The sequence below is a fragment of the Bos indicus genome, chromosome 17 (assembly GCF_029378745.1).
Source record: "Bos indicus isolate NIAB-ARS_2022 breed Sahiwal x Tharparkar chromosome 17, NIAB-ARS_B.indTharparkar_mat_pri_1.0, whole genome shotgun sequence".
Lineage (NCBI taxonomy): Eukaryota > Metazoa > Chordata > Mammalia > Artiodactyla > Bovidae > Bos > Bos indicus.
Genome location: NC_091776.1, coordinates 72,880,328 through 72,903,212, shown reverse-complemented (window position 1 = coordinate 72,903,212; position 22,885 = coordinate 72,880,328). Strand labels below are relative to the sequence as shown.

At 60.7% G+C, this 22,885-nt stretch overlaps 1 protein-coding gene across 3 annotated transcripts; it reads right to left on the bottom strand.

Moving 5' to 3' along the window:
• Window positions 1–219: 219 nt before the first annotated feature.
• On the bottom strand, window positions 220–19,260 carry DGCR8 (DGCR8 microprocessor complex subunit). 3 transcript variants are annotated; one of them, XM_070770085.1, is made up of 14 exons: window positions 19,115–19,260; window positions 13,806–14,804; window positions 13,225–13,384; window positions 11,640–11,782; window positions 11,266–11,509; window positions 10,112–10,309; window positions 9,916–10,017; window positions 9,300–9,398; window positions 8,406–8,488; window positions 3,526–3,626; window positions 3,280–3,386; window positions 2,403–2,530; window positions 1,550–1,663; window positions 220–1,365 (listed from the first exon to the last, which is right to left on the bottom strand). In XM_070770085.1, exons 2-14 carry the CDS (start codon window positions 14,523–14,525, stop codon window positions 1,282–1,284), a joined length of 2,283 nt encoding a protein of 760 aa, XP_070626186.1. In that variant the 5' UTR covers window positions 14,526–14,804; window positions 19,115–19,260; the 3' UTR covers window positions 220–1,281. The 3 variants fall into 3 exon arrangements, with proteins under 3 accessions (XP_070626186.1, XP_019833081.2, XP_070626185.1); XM_019977522.2 differs by lacking the exon at window positions 19,115–19,260 and adding an exon at window positions 16,282–18,863; XM_070770084.1 differs by lacking the exon at window positions 19,115–19,260 and having other exon boundaries at window positions 13,806–18,863.
• Window positions 19,261–22,885: the final 3,625 nt, after the last annotated feature.

Sequence of the window (22,885 nt, the reverse complement as noted above, 5' to 3'; positions counted from 1 at the left end):
GGCTGTTCCCTTGGGACAGCTCCGCTTCCCACCCGTCAAGACTCATGCCTATGGCCGTGGCCCAGCTGCCCCCACAGGCCCTCCCTGCCCTCTGCCCCTGCAGCAGAGCCATGCCCACACCCAGGGAAGGGGACAGAGGGAGGCAGGACCATGGTGAGGTCACCACCTGCTGCATGACGCATTGGGTCAGGGTGGTGCACTGGCTGCTTTAAGGGCAAAAACAGTTACAGTCAAGTTATTATTCGCCACCGTAGACGGGACAGGACAGAAGCAAGCGTATAATTACAGCGACTTGATTTGTGGATTGCTTAACAAAGGTCCACAGGGGCTGACCTCAGTCACGTGGGGGGCGTTCAGAAGGCTCCGCAGCTAAGGGTGGGGACAGCAGCCCCCCGCCGGGGCCTGGGGTGGGACAGACCCGCCCCCATCCCCGGGGCCACCTGGTCACGCCGCACAGCCACAGGTGAACTCGAGGGCCACCTGCACCAGCATGAGCATCTTCAGTTCCTCTTTAAGTTCACGAGCTAAAATGCATTAACTGGTCACATCTGCTACGTGATTCCACACCTATCTTCTACCCTCACTGTAAAAGCTTCTTTCCAAATGCTAAAATATCATAAAAGCTTTAAAAATTGATGGGTTGACAGACTGGACTGTGCAAAAACTTAGTAAAAAGTTACCAGAGGCCAGCAAAGGTGAGGGGCCTCTACCTACGAAGGCGTGTTCAGGGCACTAAGAACGGACGCCAGGCCAGCAAGCAGGCAGGGCAGCGCCCACGCCCGCAGGCAATGCCTCTCTGGTGGTGGTTTGCCTGCAATCTCTGAAAAATAGCTGTGGTACTAAATCCTGTTCATTTTAAACAGTCCTTCCTACTGTTAACTTTTTCAGAAAAAAGAAGGAAAACCCAGGAGGCTGGAAGGGGAGGGGACCAGCCTGCGCCTTCTGGCTGGGTCACTCCACGCCTGTGGGAGCCGGGGGTGCGTGGCCTTCACATTTCACGTCAACTATCACTTCTGGTCAGTGCACGTTACATATAAAATTCATGAAAACCTTCAGGGTCTGTCCACACGACCAGAGCCTCACAGCGATCTCCCAGCTGTCCGTGTCTGCCTGTGCGGCAGGTGGGTGGAGGCCGGGACACAGCCGCCCGGACTGTAGGTGGCCTCCAGGGGAGCTGCGTGGCCTGCCGTCGGGCGTGCGGCGGGGGCGGGGGCCAGAGGCCTGGGTGGCAGGGTGTGTGGGGAGGTCCCCAGTGCGCTGGCAGCCCTGCGCCGGCCGCCCTCACACATCCACGGTGCACAGGGGCTCGCCGCCGGGCTGTGCGGAAGCCACGATGGACATCTTGGGCTTCTTGCGCGTCTCCTCCTGGAAGGACACTGAGGTCAGGCGGGGCCGCAGGGACTGCAGCCCAGGCGCAGTGGGGCCCTGGGGAGGGAGCGAGCCCAGCACACAGCACCACGCACTGGTGCTTCCGGGGCGTCAGTCGGGATGCACGCCCCAAGAGGAGGGTCAGGGTCGCAGCCCCCAGGGGCTCGGAGCCAACGCATACCCGCTCCTCCGCCAGCCGCCGCATCTCCTCCTGCAGCTTGCTCAGGATGTGCAGGTTGGGCTTGTTCTTGCGAGCGAACTGCTGCAGCTCGATCACACTCTTGTCCGAGGTCTCCTGCGGAGCAGAGCCTGCTGGCAGCACCGGCCGGGGCCTCCCCTCCCACAACCCACCTGCCAAGCTGCTGGCTGCCCCTGCTTCAGCCGCCTCCGGTGTGGGGCGTGTGCCAGCCCCCACAGCCTGCCAGCCAGGCATGCACCATGCCCAGAGGCATCCGGCGAGGGTGGCCGGGACCCAACGTGGTCAGGGGGACGGCACGCGCCGGCCCAGGCTTGCCCAGCCCCGCGGCTGCCAGAGGGCCGACGCCACACTCCCCACACATCCATGGGGTGAGCGCGGTGTGAGGGTGCCTGCAGGCCGCGCCCCACCCGATGGCTCTGGGGCCTCCTGGCAGGGCCGGGCACACTTCTCCCCGGCTCCCGGACCAACAGGACGCTCTCCACGCAGAGACAGGAAGGCAGCGGCTCAGCCACACACGGCCCAGCGCCTCAGGGCCCCCCACACCCCCCAGCCCAGAGCCAGGAGCTCTCCGGGAATGGCTGGGGTGCCCCCCGCAGTCCTCACCCTCCATACCCACCACTCACTGGGGACTGTTTCTGAAGTCGGGGGAAAATAATCAAAAACCAGACGTCACTTTCCTGTACTTTCCCGTAAATGCACAAAAACTTAACAGCATTGTGAAATCTCAACATCTCGGCCGAAACAGAGAACAGACACGTGCGGGCTGTTGAGAGGCACATGGTGCTGGTGCCCGGGACAGCGCCCGCCCGGCCGCCGTGCCCCCCAACTCCGTTACCTGCTTGACCATCTTGCTGCTCTCACGGCCATACATGCGCAGCAAGGACCCCCAGTTCTTGACATGCGGGTGCAGCAGTTGCAGGATCTTCTGAGACGCCAACTGCTTCCCAACGCGCTTGTTCTTGCCTGGGCGGAGACGCGGACAGAGTCAAGACACCCATGTCCACCGGGCACTGTGTGCAGACGGCACACTCCACACAGCCCTGCCCACCAGAGGCACAGGGGGGCAGGACGTCCCCCAGGCCGCAGCTGTCAAGGCCCCCTGCCTGCAGCTGCAGACACATAGATGATGCATCCCGCAGGGCAGGCTGGGGCCGGAGGGGAGTGCTGTGCGGCGGATGTTTCTAGACGGAGGGAGGAGAGGCCGGGGTGCAGAGCAGGCTGGAGGGGCACGGGGCTTCTGGCCTGGGTGGGTCTGTTCCCACCCTGCCCCCTGCTCAGCGCTGGGCCTCAGCAAGCACTGGTGTCCGTGGGGGACGGCCCAGTCTGCACAATCTCCCGCAGCCTGCTCGAGCATGACCTTCTCCCTTACCCGGTGCTGGGCTGTGTTTAGACAGTCCCACAGTCTCTATGTGAGGCTACCTCCAGCCCTGGGCGAGGCGAAGAGCAGCGGGCCCGGTCCCCTCCCACGGACCCAGCGCTGGGCAGGCCATGCTGGCAGCCGGGGCCACGGCCCAGCCAGGTGAGCAGCTCAAGCCCGGGACACTAGCCACTACAGCGGTGTGCAGGCTGGCTGGGTCTCAGGGTGATGTGCAGAGCGGCAGGCATGCCCGGAGCTGCCGGCACAGGGCTGAGGCCCCAGTGGGCCTGGACAGCGGACCCTGCGGCCACTGAAAGCAGGCCCACGTGTGTGCGGGGGGAGGGGCGGGGCTTACACCAGCCGCGCACTGTGTGCTTGCCGCACGCCATGACGTATTCGCTCTTCTGGTTTTTACCAGGAACCACTTCAAACTTGATGGAGGTATCTCCCATCCCGTGGTTTCTGGTGGATAAAGCAGACAGTAAGCAACATCGCCCCGAGACGGCACCCACCGTCCTCCCCAAACCGCAGCTCCCAGCCCAGAAGGGCTCTCCCAGGCCCCACCGGTCCCCTGGGGAGGCCCCCAGCAGGGACACCCCACCTTTTAAGGCACTCGTGGAGGATCTGGTAGGGGGAGAGCAGCCCGGCCTTGCTGGTCAGCTCGTAGACCCGCGAGTCCTCGATACTGATGTGGTTGAAATACTACAAAGAGAAGCAGCCGGTGAGTGCCAGCCATGCCCAGGGCCTGTCCAGCCGCCCCAGCCCTTGTCACGGCCTCTCAGCGACACTGCACCACACCTCGGGCCAGGTCGCCCAAGACACGCCTGCCTGCTGGCCGCGGAGCCCATCCTGAACCAGAGTCTGATGGGATGACTTGGCCAGAAAGCTAAAGACACACAACCTTTGGAAAAAACCTTGAAAACCATTGTAAGTGAATTTAGAATAGAGAAAGTGACCAGACACAAAAGAATAGAAACTCAGCCACGGTGACGAAGAGGAGGCGCCCAGCCGGTTCACAGAGAAGGAAACTGGCAACAGGGGCCTCGCCAGCCCGGAGCCAGCTGGGACCCTCAGGAGCACAGCCCCTCCATGGCAGTGCTGTGTTCACCTCGCAGGCTGGCCGTGACCCAGAACCAAACACTCTGTCAGAGCCTCTCGGGGAGGCCCCTTCCCCGACTGTCCAGCTCCTGGGGCCCCCAGCCCCACCATCTTCATACAGAACTCCAGGAACCTGCTCCTCCAGGAGCGAGGGGGCTTCCTCCCCCACAGCGTCAGGAGGGGGCCTTGATCCCAGCGAGTGGAAAAGCACCCTGTCTGAGTGTGCCTCCCTCCCAGCACCTCTGGGTGTTAGCCAGCCAGGGCACCCTGAGCCCCGCAGTCAGGGTGCTGCTCAGACCGCCGGCCACGAGGGAAGAACCCACCCCCGGGCACGGGGGGCAGAGGATGGGGCTGCAGGTCCTACCCCCTGACTGCACAGCGGCGCCCCCAGCAACCAGCCCCCTGCCTTGGGCCACCTTGACGTGAACTCAGGCGGAGGGAAGGGGTTAGAATAAAGGGTTCCCTTCACTTAAATTGTTTTTACTTTCTGGCTGCACCTCCTGGCACGCAGGATCCCAATTCCCCTGCATCAGAAGTGTGGAGTCCCAGCCATAGGACCGCCAGGGAAATCCCAAATGTCCCCTTCACTTTTATCAGAAGGAGCTGTTTCAGGAACTGGGGACAAAAACCAAACGGCAATTTCTCTACTGCAGTAGCTCTTTGCAGGGACCAAGGACAGAGACCAAACGTCTATGTGTTTCTTTATTACATTATCACAAAGACATATGTGCCTAACAGCCCCAAATATAGGGAGCAAACCTGAGGGCAGTGAAGCGACAGCTCGGCAGTAGCTGGGGACTCGCCGCTCTCTCCAGGACAGACCCCCCAGGAGGGCGCACACCCCTGGACAAGCCTCGACAAGCGTTAAAGGGACCAGCTGGAATCACACAAGCTGTGGTTCTGAATCACAATGGAATTAAGATAGAAATCAGTAACTGGAGACCTCCCTGGTGGTCCAGTGGCTAAGACTCCATGCTCCTAATGCTGAGAAGCAGGGTTCGGTTCCTGGTCAGGGAACTAGATCCTACATGCTGCAACTAAGACTTGAGTCAGCCAAATAAAGAAATATTTTAAAAGAGAATAACTGAAGGAAACTGGGGAGATGCACAAATACATGAAAAGTAAACGGTCCTAAACGGTACAGAAAAAGATCTTCACGACCCAGATAACCACGATGGTGTGATCACTCACCTAGAGCCAGACATCCTGGAATGTGAAGTCAAGTGGGCCTTAGGAAGCATCACTACGAACAAAGCTAGTGGAGGTGATGGAATTCCAGTGGAGTTATTTCAAATCCTGAAAGATGATGCTGTGAAAGTGCTGCACTCAATATGCCAGCAAATTATCAGCAGTGGCCTCAGGACTGGAAAAGGTCAGTTTTTATTCCAATCCTAAAGAAACGCAACGCCAAAGAATGCTCAAACTACCGCACAATTGCACTCATCTCACACGCTAGTAAAGTAATGCTCAAAATTCTCCAAGCCAGGCTTCAGCAATACGTGAAACGTGAACTTCCAGATGTTCAAGCTGGTTTTAGAAAAGGCAGAGGAACCACAGACCAAATTGGCAACATCCACTGGATCATCGAAAAAGCAAGAGAGTTGCAGAAAAACATCTATTTCTGCTTTATTGACTATGCCAAAGCCTTTGACTGTGTGGATCACAATAAACTGTGGAAAATTCTGCAAGAGATGAGAATACCAGACCACCTGACCTGCCTCTTGAGAAATTTGTACGCGGGTCAGGAAGCACCAGTTAGAACTGGACATCGAACAACAGACTGGTTCCAAATAGGAAAAGGAGTACGTCAAGGCTGTATATTGTCACCCTGCTTATTTAACTTATATGCAGAGTACATCATGAGGAATGCTGGGCTGGAAGAAGCACAAGCTGGAATCAAGATTGCCGGGAGAAATATCAATAACCTCAGATATGCAGATGACACCACCCTTATGGCAGAAAGTTGGCTTAAAGCTCAACATTCAGAAAACAAAGATCATGGCATCTGGTCCCATCACTTCATGGGAAATAGATGGGGAAACAGTGGAAACAGTGTCAGACTTTATTTTTGGGGGCTCCAAAATCACTGCAGATGGTAACTGCAGCCATGAAATTATAAGACGCTTACTCCTTGGAAGAAAAGTTATGACCAACCTAGATAGCATATTGAAAAGCAGAGACATTACTTTGCCAACAAAGGTCCATCTAGTCAAGGCTATGGTTTTTCCAGTGGTCATGTACTGATGTGAGAGTTGGACTGTGAAGAAAGCTGAGCACCGAAGAATTGATGCTTTTGAACTGTGGTGTTGGAGAAGACTCTTGAGAGTCCCTTGGACTGCAAGGAGATCCAACCAGTCCATTCTGAAGGAGATCAGCCCTGAATATTCACTGGAAGGACTGATGCTGAAGCTGAAACTCCAATACTGTGGCCACCTCATGCGAAGAGTTGACTCATTGGAAAAGACCCTGATGCTGGGAGGGATTGGGGGCAGGAGGAGAAGGGGATGGCAGAGGATGAGATGGCTGGGTGGCATCACCGACTCGATGGACGTGAGTCTGAGTGAACTCGGGGAGTTGGTGATGGACAGGGAGGCCTGGCGTGCTGCAGTTCATGGGGTCGCAAAGAGTCGGACATGACTGAGCGACTGAACTGAACTAAAACGGTCCTAAAATAACCACTGGCTCAAAGAAAAAAATCACAAGAGAAGTCAGGAAAATATTGTGACACAGATAAGAAGAAAAACACAACATATATTAAAGCAAAATTATGGGATGCAAATTAGTACACAGAAGAAAATTGACAGCTGTAAACTCCACATTTAAAAAGACCTCAAATCAATACCCTAAACCTTAAGAAACTAGAAAAAAGGACAAACCAAACACAAGCCTGGCAGAAAAAAAAATAAATAAATAAGGCTGGAACTGAAACAGAGAATAAACGAGAACTGCCACACAAGCAGCAGCCGCTGTGAGAAGACCAGCGACGCACAGACACCGAGAGTGGCCGAAAGAAAACAAGACTCAAACTGCTGACACTCAGGGACGAACGCAAGGATGCCACCAGAGGGCACGGCGAACGCCAGGCCCCAGGAGGGCCCGGCCAACCGGGAAAACTCCTGCACAGACCCAGAATCCCACAGCCGGCTCGAGCAGCAGCAGAAAACCTGAAAACGCATAACAAGTAAACACCTTGAAAACAAGGAAAAGTCCAGGCACAGACGGTTTCCCTGGTGAATTCTACCAAGTGTTAAAAAAATTAACATCAATCCTTCACAAACTATTCCACACGATGAAAGAGAAAGGACCACTTTCCCACTCATGCTATGAGGCAAGTACTGCCCTGATACCAACACCAAAGACATCATAAGGAAAAAAATACCGACCAGCACCCCTTAGAAACACAGCTTCAGAAATCCTTAACAAAACGGCAGCGAGCCAAGCCCGTCCACACACAAAGGTAGCTGTGCGGCACAACTGAGGGCACTCATCCCAGGAAGGCAAGGTCTGTTTCATGCTCAAAAGCTAAGAAGCACAACCCCACACCAGTGGAATCAAAGATAAAAACCATGTGATCATCTCATAGAAGCAGAAAATTCAAAACCCAACATCCACTGCAGACAGAAACAGTCAGCAAACCAGGAGTGGAAGGAAACGTCCTCATGCCGATAAAGCCCCGGCTCAGCAGCAGGAGCACGTGGGTCTGGCCCCACTAACTGCAGAGGTCAGAGGCCGCGGGCCCAGCACAGAAAGCAGCCAGCACCGCAGGGCTGGCGGGCGGGACAAGCCTGGGCTCAGATGGCGGGCCGGGGCTTCCTTCCGGAGTGATGAACACAAGCTGAGCGCACAAAACCCACTGTGCTGTGTAGCGTAAAAGGGAAAAACTACGGTGTATCTAAGTTACACTTCAACAAAGGTGCTGTGGAAAAAGAGTGCAGGGCTTCCCTGGTGGTCTGCTGGTTGACAGCATGCTTCCACTGCGAGGGGCCGGCCTGGGTTCTGTCCCTGGCCAGGGAACTAGAGCCCACGTGACGCAACTAAGCCCGGCACGGAAGAAACAGAGACAGCTCGGTATTTAAAAAAAGGATGCATCCTTCAGTGTGAGAAGCCCTCGCTGCAAAAACCCACAGAAGCAATCCACCCAAAACAGCTCACAAACAGTTCTAAGTGGTTCTCAACACAAAGAACAGTCCAGCTTTTGCAGCCTCTGCCTCAAAGGCTCGTCCACCACACAGCTGTCGGTGCAGCATGACTTCATTGCAATATGGCAAATGCAGCCTCTCACACCCACAGCGAGATGGGGACGCAGACCCGACAGGGGACGGCCCCCGCCCACAGAGACAGGCGGGCTCCCGGTCCCGATGCGAACGGCGGGCCCATGCTCACCTCCAGCTCCTCGCTGTCTCTGGGCTTCTCCTCCGACGTCTGCTTGACGAAGTCGGGGATGAGGATCTCCAGCGTGGCGCGGGCTGTGGGGAGGAGCACCAGGTGAGGGGCCAAGCTCAGACAGGATGCAGGCCCCAGGGGTGGAGCAGCACTCGGGGAGTTCTGCGGGCCGAGCGTGGGTGCCCTGGGCACAGCACTGGGCACAGGAGCGCGCCTGCAGGAGCCGGCCTCGCCAGGGTGGGCTGGGGATGCTGAGCACCTCACAGCTTTCTGCCCTGAGAGCCCGCAAACAGCCCACTGATGGGTGGAGCCGGAAGACCCTCTGGAGCCTCTCTAAAGCGGAGGGGCCTCCTGGGCGGTGGGGGAGAGACCACGTGACCCCGGCGCAGCCTGGCACAGTGCCTCCCCAGGAGAGGGGCTAGACAGCTCCCAGAAGCACGCTGCTGCGCTGGCAGGGGTACAGCCAGGCAGCAGGCTTGACAGGAGGAGCCCCCAGGGCCTGCCCAGCTGTGCTCCAGACTGGCAGCCCCAAGTTTCACCGGAAGCACTCGGGAGCGGTCCTCACGAATGTCAGGACCCCCAAGGAGCATGCCTGCCGTGCGGGGTCTACACAGACGGCACCCAGGCTCAGGCAGCACAGAGCGCTGTGTGTGTGGCGGTGGGGGAGGGCGGGGTGTGGAGGGCCGGGGCAGGAGGCGTGGGCACCCCGCCCCCCCGAGCGGACGAAGGTCTTCTATGTTCGCTTCTCACATTCTGCCTTCTTGGTGAATCCTTCCCAGTGAGTGTATGACTTAAAAAGATCCAAGTGGATCACTCCATAGATACCAGACTCGCCCGCCCCACCTCCAGCCAGGATGGTTCACATGGTCCCTCTGACACCAGGAGGCACGTTACCAGCTTTGTTCTTGGCCAGTTTTTTGCTGCTCGCCGTTCCAGATCCATAGGTCACACCGTCAATGGTCACCGAGGCACCAAAAGGCTCACTTGGGTTCTCTTAAATTAAAATGACCACTTTAAAACACACATGGCCAGGATGTTCACAGCACACCAGCACACACACACTCTGCTCACCGCAGAGTGTGGGGCAGGGCTGCTGCAGGAAGGCAGGGCGGGGGTCCCCGGGGCACTGGGCAGCCACACAGGGAGACAGGCCAGAGGCAGAGCCGCCAGCGACAGAGACCAAGGTCTGAGAAAGATGGACGGGCGTGGGGTGCACACAGAATGCGAGGGGCAGGAACCCAGACTTGGTAAGCCCGAGAAAAAGGGAGACCACGGTGGACCTGAGCTTCCAGCCTTCACTCAGGAGTGCTGAGGGCAGCACCGAGGGAGCCGGCAGCCCTGCGGCTCCTCCAGCCCGAGGCCTGGGCGGGGGGCTGTGGGAAGGAGGGGACAGCAGGCAAGGATGACCCCCTCCATTTCCTGTCTCATCCCAGCAGGCGGGGCTGCCCCTGACTGATGCCCGAGGCCGAGACGGAAGGCGGGACGGGGAGGCTGGGATAGGGGCACTCACCGCACTCAAAGAAGCTATACACGGGGCGGACCTTGAGCACGCGCTGCATGTACTCGTGCAGGATGCACACCTCAGACTTCCCGTTGGGGTTGATGACAAACTCTGTGACGTGACGACAGGGGTCATCTCAGAACAGCCTGAACCCCCGCCTGCGGGAGGGACCCCTGGGCCGCAGGGCGGACGAGGCCAGGCTCACCTTTCTTCGTGGGCGCGTCCTGCACAGACAGCGTGATGAGCTTCTGGTTGGCGGGCAGGATGGGCCTCTCGGACTCGGCCTGTTTTCGCTTCATTTCTCGGTTGAACTGCCGACGCTCAGCCCACGTCCTGAACTTCTTCACGGTCACTTGCTCAAAGTCAAAGCGCTTCTCCAGGTAATTCCGGAACTCCTCAAGGTCTGCACGGATCGACCAGACACCCGAGTGACTGACTCCCAGCCAAAGTCACCCCCTCGGTGGCAGGACGGGTCCAGCCACACAACACCCCTCCCGCTTCCCCTCAAGGATGAGGAGCCAAGCAATCAAGCTCCTTCGCTCTGCCAGGTCCCCCAGGGAGAAACTTCCAGGCTACCCTTTTAGTTTATTTAGAACAGAAAAACAAAAATAAACAAAGAAAAAGGAACGCTTAAAAAAAACACCACTATTAGCCTCCAGGACCTTCTACCCATCCAGAACCAGGTGCCAATGGCTCACAGCAGAGGCGTCAAGCCCAGCACGGCCTCCTGCCCCCGCCTCTCCCCCAGGACCCCAGGCCTCCCGTCAGCACCCCCCCGCTGTGTCCCCCAGAGGCCTGGACGCCACGCACATGCTTGCACACTTAGGGACGGAGCGAAACCACAGAGCTCCCCACACAGCAGTGTAGACCAGTGGGCACATGCTGAGGATGGTGCCACAGGGAGACCATCAGGCAGATGGGAGCCCCTCCAGCTGTGTCTCGAGAATACCCTCGTGCCCATGGAGCACCAGCGTGCCCCCCGGAGGCTTCCCCACCAGCCCCAGATGCAGCCCCTCCTTGGGAGCAGCCCCCAGCCCCTCACGGGCAGGAGCACAGACAGCTGGGATCAAACACGCACCACCCTCTAACAGGGACTGGACAGGGGCTAAGAGAGCTGCCCCTACAGAAGAGACGCGGGCCAGGGAGGGGTGACCCAGGACTGAGGGCACCCGCGGGGCTGAGAGAGTGGCTGCGCCCACCCCAGCAGTGGGACCCAGGACCAACACGCACACACCCTGCGCCAAGAGGCCCGACGGTCGTGACCAAAGGCTGTCTGGGCAGCGGCCCCGGTCGGCGGGCGGGTCTCCTGAGCGCGGGGGCGGGCTCCTTCTTGGGGACCAAGTTCGCCCCGAAGCTTACCGACCGACTCGTCCTTGCACACCTCCACCTTGGCCTTCACCTGCCCCAGGGCCCCGGGTGCCGCCTCAGCCCCCAGCGGGTCCTTCTCGTCCGGGGGCCCCGCGTCGGTGCCCAGCGGGTCGGGCTCGTCCGGGGGCAGCTCCGGCTCGGGGGGGGCTATCCCCGCGGCCCGCTCCCGCTCCTCACTGTCCTTCATCTTCCGGTAGTGCAGGCAGGGGATGCTGGTCAGGGGAGGGCCGTGTTTCTGCGGGCGGGGAGACCGCACAGCTCACCAGGCCGGACGTGCGGGCCTCTGATGCCCCCACCGGCCTGCCTGGCGACCACCCTCCTCCTGCAGCTCGCAAGACCACGTGCAAGACGGACACGGCCCCTACCCGGATGCTCCCCGTGCCCAGGAAGTAGGGCCTGGACCAGGTGACCACCCGCGACTCCCGGTGCAGGTACACGGGCACTCCGGAATTGTGGAACGTCATGATCCAGCCATCGGGCAGCGGCTCCGTCGGCGGGCGGCCACGGCCTGCGCGGAGCAAGAACAGCTGTGGTCACAGGCGCATGGGCGCCGTCAGGACAGTCACAGTCAGCCCCCGGGGGGAAACAGCAGCATGCTGGAGCCAGCCTTACAGAAAAGCTCTGAGCAGGGTGGGGTGGCCCACCCCCACCAGGAGAGCCCAGCCCCGCCTGCAAGCCTGCTCCTCTGCGTGCTGGGCCCGAGCCTCTGGGGGACCCACGGGCACCAGACCCTCCTCACCTGCTCTAGTCCCCGGACACACCGCAGAGCCCTGAGCAGCGCTCCGCAAGACACGGGGCCTCGCTGCAGCTCTGCCGCCCTGACACTGCCTCTCTGCCCGCCTCCCGCGGGTACAGCCACAGGGGCTGGGTAGGCTCCGCTAGGAACCACAGACTGTGGGTCACTGCTCCCTGTGACCAGGTGGCAAGCCTGCACTGTCCCGAGCTGCCAAGGACAGGCCTGCTGCTGGGAGATGCCTTAAGGACAGCTTGCTCTTCTTACTAATATCGGGAGCCAAGTGAAAAGCTCAGAAACAAAAGTGAAACGCCACGTGGAATCTAAAAAACACACGGATGAGATGAAAACCACCCCACCGACTCTTGTGGAAACGGAACGACTCCCTCGTGCCAGGTCTGACACCCGCAAGCGGCTGACGCCAGGCGAGCACCAGCATCAGGACAGCCCCGGGAGGGCAGGCAAGGCTGGGCACGCACAGGCCCCCTCAGGCACCCCTGCCCCGAGGGCTGGGCCAGGAGCTGCCTGCAACCAGCCCCGGGTACCCGAGGAGAAGGAGGCGTGTTCGTGACCGTGAGCAGACCAGAGCCCACGCGGCAGACACACGCCCTGCCCTGCCGACGGGAAACGGCGCACCGGCCACGCCTCAGTTCCTCCTGTCATGCCGGCCACCTGCACGGTGCTCAGCAGAAGGCATCGCCTGTGTGCCCGAGTCTCTCCAGCCCCTTCCCACCGCCCACCCGACACCAAGAGGCACCCCCAGGCCAAGGCAGAAACAGGGAGCCCGAGACGTCCCCGTGTCAGCAGGTGGCCGCACAGGGCAGCTCTGGGCACCCCAACCGCTCTTTCCAGTGTACCCGTGACCCCTCCACCTCTGCCCACACACGGCCATGGGTCGTGCTTTCAGAGCAGACTATGGAATGAGTCCTGCCTGCTTCCAGTGGCTTCCCCAGCACTCGGCACAGAACCCAGAACTCAGACGGGGGCCATGAGCAGCCCCTACGCTCAGCACCGCCTCCATCCGCGGCCTCCACACCCCAGAGCCCCCTCCCCCACGCCCTGGCAGTGCTGTGTCCTCACGCTCCAAGCTGCTGGCACCAACGGGACCCTCCTGCCCACAGTCGCACACAGCCGCCCAGACCGCCTCCCGGCAGCCTGAGGGCTCTCCCAGAGTGTACATGCGCCCGAGAGCCTTGCTACTTCCCGGCCCTACTCACTTTTGAGAACGGTTTTAATCTTGGTCATCATTGGCTGCACGCTTGTCTCCCCATCCGACGGGTGGTCGCTGTCTCCTCCGTATTTCTCCTCCATTCGCCTCTTTTTGGGAGCACAGAGGCCCTCTTCCAGAAGGGCATCAACATCGTTGTCAAAATCATCCTGCAAAACACGCTGTTCAGAAACCGCGGCCCCTGGCACCCGCATTCCTGCCCGCGGCAGGCATCAGCGACAGCACAGAGAAGAGGTGGTCTCAGGGGCCTAGGTGCGCCTCTGTGGTGCGCGAGCATCTGAAAAACAAACAGGGTGAAACAGCAGCCGAGGCACACGCTCGTGACCAGCAGGTCCTTCCAAGTCGGCGGAGACAAGGGTGCAAGGCAGACCTGCCAGCCAAACTATCTGTTAGCAGAGCTGGGACCCCTGGACTCCTGACGGCTCTCTCTTTCCGCATGGACCTTTCCACCTCCTGTGGGTTTTTTCCTCTGCAACATTGCAACATGGGCTTCCCACAGATGCTGCAACTCCCAAACACCTCTCTTTGGGTTTTGCTAACAGTGCTCCAAAGGAGGGGACGCCGACATACCTCGTAGGAGAAATTCAAGGCCTCTTCGTCCACTCTGTCTCTCTGCACGATCGCTTTAGCCGTGAACCCGCCTGCGCCTTCTTCATCTAGCTCCAAATTGTCAGTAAAATCTTCTAACTCATCGAGCACTGCATACTCCACTCTCTTTTCCTGATCCAGCTCATGTTCCTCATCCCTCTTACCCGCACTCTCACCCCCTGCGCCTACCCCGTTCCCCACGCTCCCGCCAAAGGGACCAGCATGCACGTCCCCAATGACAGGGCTGAGGGCCAGGCCACACTCTGCCCGCACGTCGCGCTCCGCTCCCGTGTACAGCACCTTCCTGTCCTCACTCCTGCAGCTCTCCGTAAAGCTCACGCTAATCTTTACATCCTTAAGCAACTTAAGGTCAGGGGAGAACTTCCGGACCGCAGGTGCATGCCGCGCTGTGCGCGGGCTGTGGCCACTACAGTTCGGGTCTACGAGGAGGCGGGCCTTAGAGGAGGATCCTTTGGAGAGAAGAGAAGCTCCGTAGAAGTTGAGCGGGTCCTCGGCAGGGGGTTCGGCCTGTCCATCACCACCAGAGCCAACGTCCATTACCTCTGCATCACTGGACGTTTGCAGGGGAGGTGGTGGAGACTGTCCACGGGGCAGCGCACGGAGGGGGCGAGCTCGGTCCTCCATCGCCACTCCTCCTGCGGGCTCGCGCGGGAGAGGAGAGGGGCTCCCACATGTCTCCATAGTACAGTGGTTAGGACTACTTTAAAAGACCAGAGTTTTTAAAACCCTGACATAACTCTAGACAGCTAACATGCACAAGTCCGTCGAGACCCGGGTGCGTCCTGCCCGCGCTGTGCACGCTGGCGGCTTAGTCAAGCTGGCCACATTGCTCTTTTCATTAATGTAGACAGCTTTTAGAACCACTGCCTCAATTATTGGAAATCACAATGCACTCAGCTTAAATGACTGACGACTACGCGAGTCTGTCCTCGAGCCGAAGGGGCACCCGTCTTCCTCCACCTGCAAAGAGACGTAAAGGCGCCGTCACACAGCGACCGAGGCCTCCGCTTCCCGGCACCGAGAGTCCAGTGACACTGCCTGAGAAGGGCGCCTTCCATGCTTCAGAACGGGCAAACTTGACTCCCTTCTTCAGAACCTAAATTATAACTTAAATCCTAAGTCAAGTATTTTACTAATTGTCCGCTGTATTTCCAGCTTCAGAAACACAAAAACCGTATTATACTTAGGTTCAAAAAGGATTAAAAAAACCAAAACTCCTCTACTACACTGCACCGCGGCACTCCCCTGGCTCGGCTCACGTGGCCGACCTTCCACAGCACACGGGGGTGTGTGGCTTCCATCCAGCACCAGTGATGTGGGTCCACTCACCTGCTCGGGCCGGTCAGTCAGAGGGCAAGCGGGCGGCCCTCCGCTCAGCTCTGCGGCACTACGGCCTCAGAGGCATGGCCGGGGCTCCGCCACCCGGGACCCCAGGGCACGGGGGCAGGGGCAGTGATGCGGCGGGCTGGGCATGGCTCTGCTCCCAGGAGGAGGAGCGCTGGGAGCCACGGGGACGGAGCCCGGCCGGGCGGGCAGGGAGAGGCTGCGGGGGTCGGCTGAGCCCAGGCACGGGGGTCCTGGCAGCCTCTTGGAGCCTGGCTCCATGCTGGGGCAGAAGGCAGGCCCAGGGTGAAGGTACCCTCAGGCCACAGTTCAGTCCCTACACAGAAGGGAGGCCCACACCCGCGAGAAGAGCGGACACAGAACTGACCACACTGCCGAGAGGGTGGAGGCGGAGAGCGGGACGAGGCAGCCCCGAAGACCCACAGGGCCTCTCCCCAGGGGACACTCATGCCGAGCGGGTGGAGGCGGAGAGCAGGACGAGGCAGCCCCAAGGACCCACAGGGCCTCTCCCCAGGGGACACGCAAGCAGGGCCCGCAGAGAAGGGTGCTCGGAGCCTCTGGGCAGACCCGGCCAACGGGGCCGAGGCCACCAGGACGAATCAGCCAGGCGGTCACCCACTCCACAGGAGAGGCCACCCAGAGAGCGAGGGCAGACCAAGAAAAGGGCTGGGGACGCAACCCTGGGGAGTTCGCGCCAGAGGGAAGACACCAGGCTGAGAAGGCAGGGCGGGGCGTCCAAACAAGGGGCCGCGGCAGGGAGGTCCCAGCAGAGCAGAACACGTGCAGACACGCACGCAGGCGCACACACGCACGCACGTGCACACACGCACCCCCACACCGTGCAGACACGCGCACGAACATGCCATGCACATGGATGCAGACACACATGCGTGCGCACACCACTCGGGGCGGCTTGCGGGTTGCAGACAGACAGGAAACAGCAGACACCACACGTTTTAAGAGGTTACGGTGGAGGGACAGGACATCAAAGACAGAGACTTGTTTAGGTGTAACCAATTCATCCAACAACTATTCACTGACCACCTACTCTGATGGGGGCAGCAGCATCAACAAGAGGGCAGCAACCACTGACCTGTCTTCTACTTCCCGGGTCCCAAGGTGTCCTCATGTTTCTGAACACAATACCTCCCCCGCAGGCACGTCTGCCAAAAGCGCTAAGGACCAAGGAAACAGGGCACGCAGGTGGTGACGGACACGGGGCCGGGAGGCCACGGAGGCGGCGCTGGACGCACGAGGACCGCCGAGCAGGGCACGGCCAGTCTCCTGGCACCAAGAAAGCTCATTTCAGACAGGCAGGCCAGCACGCCCAGCACTACAGAACACTGACACGACCAGGACCAAAGCCCTGGGCACCAGGCAGGTCTGCCAAGACCCCAGCAAGAGCCCACCCGTGATTCTGGGGGCCAAAAAGGCTAAAAGAAAAGACGTGAAGAGGACGGGGACACCTCCGGCCATGTTCAGAGGCTGAGCAGCTCAGTGTAGAAGCACAGAACTAAGATGATAACGAGGAAACCTGATGAAGGGAGGCCTTGAAGAGGTGCCCAGAGTGCAGGCTGGGAGCTGCGGCAAGTGGTCCTTGGAGTTTGGGGAGCCGCCGGGCCCCGGGGCAGCAGTGGGCTGAGGGCTCCGCTGCAGGCTGTCCCGAGCACGCTCCTGACCTTCCCTGTTCGCTATCTGCACCCGTCAACGCCTTCCATGCGGCGCACACAAAACACTGCAGATGCTGAGGACGGGAGACAGACGAAACCCCCGGCCCCAGAGCTTACACGTTAGCAGAGAGACGGACAAGTAACAACTAAGAAAAACTGAGACGCGTTCAAGAGAAAGCAAAGCAAGGAGCTGAGGAAAGGTGGGCAGCGAAGGCCTCACAGCCAACACCCCCTGAAGGCAGAGGAGGGGATATTCCAGGCAACATCGAGAAGAACAAAGGCCCCGGGGTGGGAGCACGGGGTGGCGGATGACAGCAGTGTGCCCGGGGGAAGAGGCCAGGGCAGTGAGGGTAAGGAGACCAGGACTCCGGCTCTTATCTCGAGAGACAGGCCCCTGGACGGGAGGGTCCAAGCGGTGAGGTCACATGATCCAAGGTCAGCAGTCACGACCAGCCCCCGGGCAGGCCCTGCTCTAAGCACGTTGCACACTATCACTCACCAGTTCTCACACAGCACCGTGAGAAAAAGGTTAAGGACAGAGAGGTTAAGCAACTTGCTCAAGGTCATACAGCGAGAAGGTGGTGGAGTGCTTTACCACCCAGGTAAGGTAGCTCCAGTCTGTACTGCCTTGGATTACACTTACGGTTGAAAAGAACAGCTCTGTGTCCTGAAAATCCCTACGTGGGTAGATAATAGGAGGCACAAGGGTGAGAGCAAAGAAACGAATAAAGAGGCTCACCAGACAGCCTGGACCAGCACGTCAAGCTGGAGGTGGTGAGAAACCGCCCTGAGGAGTGCATGGAGACCGAGGAGACTCCACACTCAGGGACAGAGGTGTCGCGCGCAGAGGTGGTGAAGGCAGCGTGGGGAGTGTTCGGGCGGGTGAAGATCATAGCCTAGGTTTAGACACGGCTACTTGGCACCAAAGTAACACGTGGAGGTGTGGAAGAGGCAGCCAGAAGCATGCAGCTGTCAGAAGGGAGGCCGGGGCTGGAGACGGACATGCAGGTCTCAGGAGAGACAGCGTTAAAATCAGGGACTGGACGAGATCGCCAAGGAAGGGAGCGCAGATCCTACAAGAAGCCAAGACTCACTTCCCTACCCTGAGATCACAGTCAGATTATAAAAGCCCGGAGACATGCCCCACATGGTGGCCGGGGCCACAACGGGCTCAGAGGCGGGCCCTCCCGCCATCGCTACTGCTCCAGCTGACGGCACACACGGATGCAAACCCGGGCGTCAAGTGGACGGTGAGCCAGCAGCAGGCTTGCAGCAGGCACCCCCGGGCCCGGCACAGTGCAAAACCAAGACACTCGGACAGCGCCCTTCACTTGGGTCCACTTGCTGGGCGGGCGTGGAGGCGCTGTCTCGAAAGGTCCAGTGCTGTAGCTGCCGCCTTTCGTCAAGCCTCTCGCTGCAGCCTCCCGCCCAACCCAGCGGCAGAATGACCTCACCCCGTCCTTTTCTCATCTTCCCTCCGCCTCGCATCCCACACTCACTGGCGCCACTGCTGACTGGCCGTCCCCCCCCTTCTGGTGGGTGACCACCTGCGGCAGGGTTTCTGGCCCGCTCTACCCGCCGCCCAGGACTGGAGTCCAGTCTGCGGCCAGGACACAGGACACCCGCCTAGCATTTGGGGCCTAGCAGTCCCCTGCCCTAGCCCGGACGGCTGGGCGCCGGGTAACCGAGGCACATGCGAGCATGCAAACAAGTCAAGTTCCTACCCTGAGCAACCCAGGTCCATCGGAGGACACCTGGCGGGGACCACTGTCAACAGGTGGTCACCTTCCACTTGTTTCTACCCCAGGGTCATTGTTACGACAAAACCACATCCCGATCGTCTACGTGACCCTGGGTCCGTGAGCGTGTGGTGGAAAAGACGGAAGGCTCCTCACGTTTCCCAGGCTCTCGTGCCCGGCAGGGTCCCGGGCCGGCACCGCCGCGGTAGGGACCTTGCCCGCCCGAAAGCCCCTTATGGCTTCGGGCCCACCGGACGAGGGGTCTCCTCACACCCCGGGGCCGGCCCGCGCGGAAAGCGAGCGGCGCGGCGGCCCCCGGCCCCGGCCCAGACCCCAGCGGGCCCCGCGCCCGCGCCCTCGGCGCCTCACAAAGGCGGACGGGGATTCCGCGTGGCCGGGCCCGCCCGCGCCCGCCGGCCCCGCGGCCTCGGCCCGGGAGCGGAAGGGCGCGCCTCACGCAGGCCACAGCGCCGCCCACCCGCCCGGCCGCGGGGCGCCCCTCGCGCCCCGCACCTACCTCCGGCGCCCGCGGCCCGCCTGCAGCGCAGAGCCTCGCGGCCCGGCCGCCGCCGCCGCCGCCGCCCTCCAGAGGGGCCGCGCGGGCGCTCTTCGCTCGGCGGGACCCGCCTGCCGCGCGCGGCGAGCGGAGGGCGGGCCTTGGCGCGCGCAGCCAATCCGGCGCGCGGCCTGCCCGCATTGGGGGAGCCGCCGGGCGGGCTGCGGAGACCGCCAATCGGCGGCGCGCGGCGCTCGCGGCCGCGGAGCGCGACCCAATGAACGGCGCGGCTGCGCGGGCGCGACCGGGCGCTGAGGCCTCCGCCGCGCTAACGGTCGCCGCCGGGGCGGGTCTCGGCGCGCGGAGGGCGCCGGGAACGGGGGGAGCGCGGGGGACGCCGGGAACGGGGGGAGCGCGGGGGACGCCGGGAGCGAGGGAGCGCGGGGGACGCCGGGAGCTCAGGACGCGCCTTGGGTCTGAGCGAGACCGCAGGCACGCCGACCTCCACGCTCTCCGTGTGAAAGCGGTGAGCGTAACGATAAGGGGGCCAAAGTCAGGAGGGCGCCGCTGTCCGGCCCTTCTCGGCTTGCTGGTCCTGCGCGAGGAGCCAGGATTGCCCCTGCCGAGGCGGGAGCTCCCCCGGCACGGAGACGCCTGCAAACCAGAGCCGGCGGTGCGGACCGAGGGCCGAGAGCGAGGGCCGGGCGGGGCCCGTCAGTTTGACGGCGTTACAGAGCACCACCCCCCCCCCCCCCCGCCCCGCGCCACCCCCCAACATTCCCTGGCTGCAAGGCCAAGGCGGTGACTTTGCAGGAGACAATTGGGAAGACCGCTCCGCCAGGCGCCCCAGCAAAGGTGCGCACGTCCACCATCAGAGCGGATAAAGACGTGTCGGTTTGTGTCTTCAAGATGCCTCGATTAAAAAAAAAAAAAAAGGAGGGAAAAACGCCAGTAAAGGGACATACGGAGGGCCTCCCGAGAAAGACATACTAAAGCCGGAAGGGCAAAACCCATGTGTAATCACAAAGAGCCGGCAAACTCACAGGAGGGTCCTTCTACCCCCAAAATGGCCAGTGCTTTTCAAAAAATGTCAAGATCACTCAAGTCAGAGAGAGACTGGGGAGCCGTTAGAGCTGGAGGAGCAACAACTAAGTGTGATGAGGGGTCAGGCAAGGGTTATTAGTGGGACAAAGCTCAGCAGATTAGGTAACAATATTGTATCAATGCTAATTTCATGGTTGTAAATGTTCACTGTGGTTAGGTAAGGTGTTGAGATTGGATCTCTGGGAAGGATACTGGATTCTTTGTTCCATTTTTCAAGTTTGTAGCAAGTTGAAATCATTTCCTAAAAAGAGCCAGGGGAGGGGTGCTGCAGGTCACTAAGCTGGAGGCCCACCTAGGTCTTCCCTCCCTGCCTGCCCTCTGCTTGCCAGGCTGTGCCACAGGGTTGGCACCAGGCACCCCACAGCGGGCACCGAGCCCTGTGAGGGTCTGGCTCTCGGACTCAGCCAGCTGCTGGCCTTGCCCAGTGCACTTAGAGCCCATGGGAACCCCCCAGCCCACCACCCTCCATCTAGCCGCCTCACCACACTTCATTGCCTCCTGAGGTAGGGACCCCACCTACCCCAGTCAAACCTGAGACAGCCCTGCACACTACAGCCAACTTCCCACTTGGCCTGGCACCAAGCAGGTGACAGACAAGGACCTTACCACGGGACCACCCCGCTGTTCTCAGCTGGCTCCAGCATCGGAGTCACAAAGATCAATGCCTGGAAGCTGGAACTCCAGCACAAGCTGGGGGAGGAAACCTTTTCCCTTGGGGCTTCTGAGTTTCCACCTCAGCCTGGCTCACTTGAGGGGGTCTCTGCCAGCACAGGAGATCAAAAGACTCCGTGGGGGGCGGGGGGGGGGGGTCGTCTCTGCAGACAGGAGCCAGGAGCCCAGGCCCGACAGACTGACAAGACCTGAGGATCCCTGCATCCCTCACTGATGGTGTGCTCACAGGAGATCAAAAGACTCCGTGGGGGGCGGGGGGGGGCGGGTTGTCTCTGCAGACAGGAGCCAGGAGCCCAGGCCCGACAGACTGACAAGACCTGAGGATCCCTGCATCCCTCGCTGATGGTGTGCTCACAGGAGTCAGGCGCCCAGGCCCGACAGGACTAGACCTGAGGTCTCCGAGGTCCCTAGCTGGCTGTGTGCTCACAGACGTGGCTCTGTGCCTGCACACCTCCGCTCGGCCGTCCTGGGGCTGGAGAACAAGCAGCTCATCGGGGAAGGGGCATGAGAGACTCCAGCAGGGACTCGGATCAGATGCATCTGGTGACAAGCACAGAGGCCTCTTCTGGGCATGTCAAAGGCCCTTCCAGGAGACAGCTAACCCGGGTCCTGAATCCTCCAAACAACAGAGACCTCGCTTCCAGACACTGGCCTGAGCCAAGGGGGTGTGCAAAGGGTTAGGCTCTACTATCTATCTGGCCAGGGCATCAGGACACAGGAGTGGAATAGATGAAAGGTCTTCACACTCTTGTTCCGACTGGGAGACACACAAGCAACACTCGGTCAGTGCAAGGCCTGCCTGTCAAGACAAGGGCTTTCTGTTGTGCAGCAGAGACCAAGATGGGGAAGCTGCCTCAGACAGGGTGACTGTCAGGACTTGAGCCAAGACCTGTGGGGCAGGGGAGGGGGAGTGCAGCGTGGGCATCTGGGGGAGGAGCCCTTCCGGCAGCGGGAGCCGCAGAGCAAAGGCCCTGGGGCACGAGCAGCCCTGGGCACTCGGGCAAGCCCGAGCCGGCACGGCTGGGCCCCGAGGGCTGCCTGGCCGCACCCTGCTCCACCCTGGCCTGCGGGCTGTGGCGCTGTCCCTGTATCTCCCCAGGCCTGTTTCCTGGTGTGTAAAACAAGGTCACAATTTTTTATTTTGCTCAGCTGCCAAAACAAAGTATGCCAGTGAGGGGCTTACACAACAGAGATTTATTTACCTGGTTCGAGACTGGCCGTCTGAGGTCAGGGTGTCCGTCACAGGCCCTGCTCCTCTGAGGGCTTCAGGGGACAGCAGGCCCCCCTCCCTGCTTCTGGGGCTCCTTGGCAGGAAGCAGCTTGGCCCCAGCCTTCGCAGGCATCTGTCTGCGTGCCTGCCTGTCCCTGTGCCCATGTGTCCCTTTTCATAAGGACATCGCTCCTACCGATTCTCTTCTGATTATCTCTGGAAACACCTGACGAAGTCACCTGAGGGGCCAGAGCCCAGCGCCATCTCCCAGGGGGCACCAGGTCAGCCTAGATCCACAGAACCAAGCCTGGAGCTACTTCCTTGGGCCCAGGCTACCCAGGGGCACAGGGCAAAGGGTGCATGGGGAATGTGGGCAGCAGACATCTGAAAGCCTCTCCGGATGGCCCTGCACCAGTGCAGCAGTGCCCCCAAGGGCGGCATGGCTGGCCAGGGGGCCTGTGAGGCAGGCAGAGGGCACTGGCCGTACCAGAGCCGGGGGCTTGGCCGATGGCAGCTACGCAGGACGCGGTGGGTGGGGAGCGGCACAGGCTGCCTCACACGGGGCCGCCTCCTGCTGGGCCGTGAGGGGTGAAGAGGGGACAGAGGAGGGCCAGGGAGCCAGGGAGGGCCCGGGGTGTGCCCAACCCGCCTGAGCTGTCAGTGCGCTGAGGAAGCCAGGTCGGGGGTCGGCCGCCAAGGCGGAGGGAAGCTGGGTGCCCACACTGGACGCAGGACTCCAGATGCCCAGCCCCAGCTGGGGACAGGAGCGCCAGGGTGCTTGTCCAAAACCAGGGCCCGGGGCTGCG

Coding starts and splice junctions, on each gene's coding strand:
- DGCR8 (XM_070770085.1), bottom strand. CDS start 14,525: ATGGAGACATGTGGGAGCCCCTCTCCTCTCCCGCGCGAGCCCGCAGGA. Junction 13,385..13,805: donor CCTTGAATTTCTCCTACGAG/GTATGTCGGCGT, acceptor CGTGTTTTGCAG/GATGATTTTGACAACGATGT. Junction 10,018..10,111: donor GGACGCGCCCACGAAGAAAG/GTGAGCCTGGCC, acceptor GTCACGTCACAG/AGTTTGTCATCAACCCCAAC.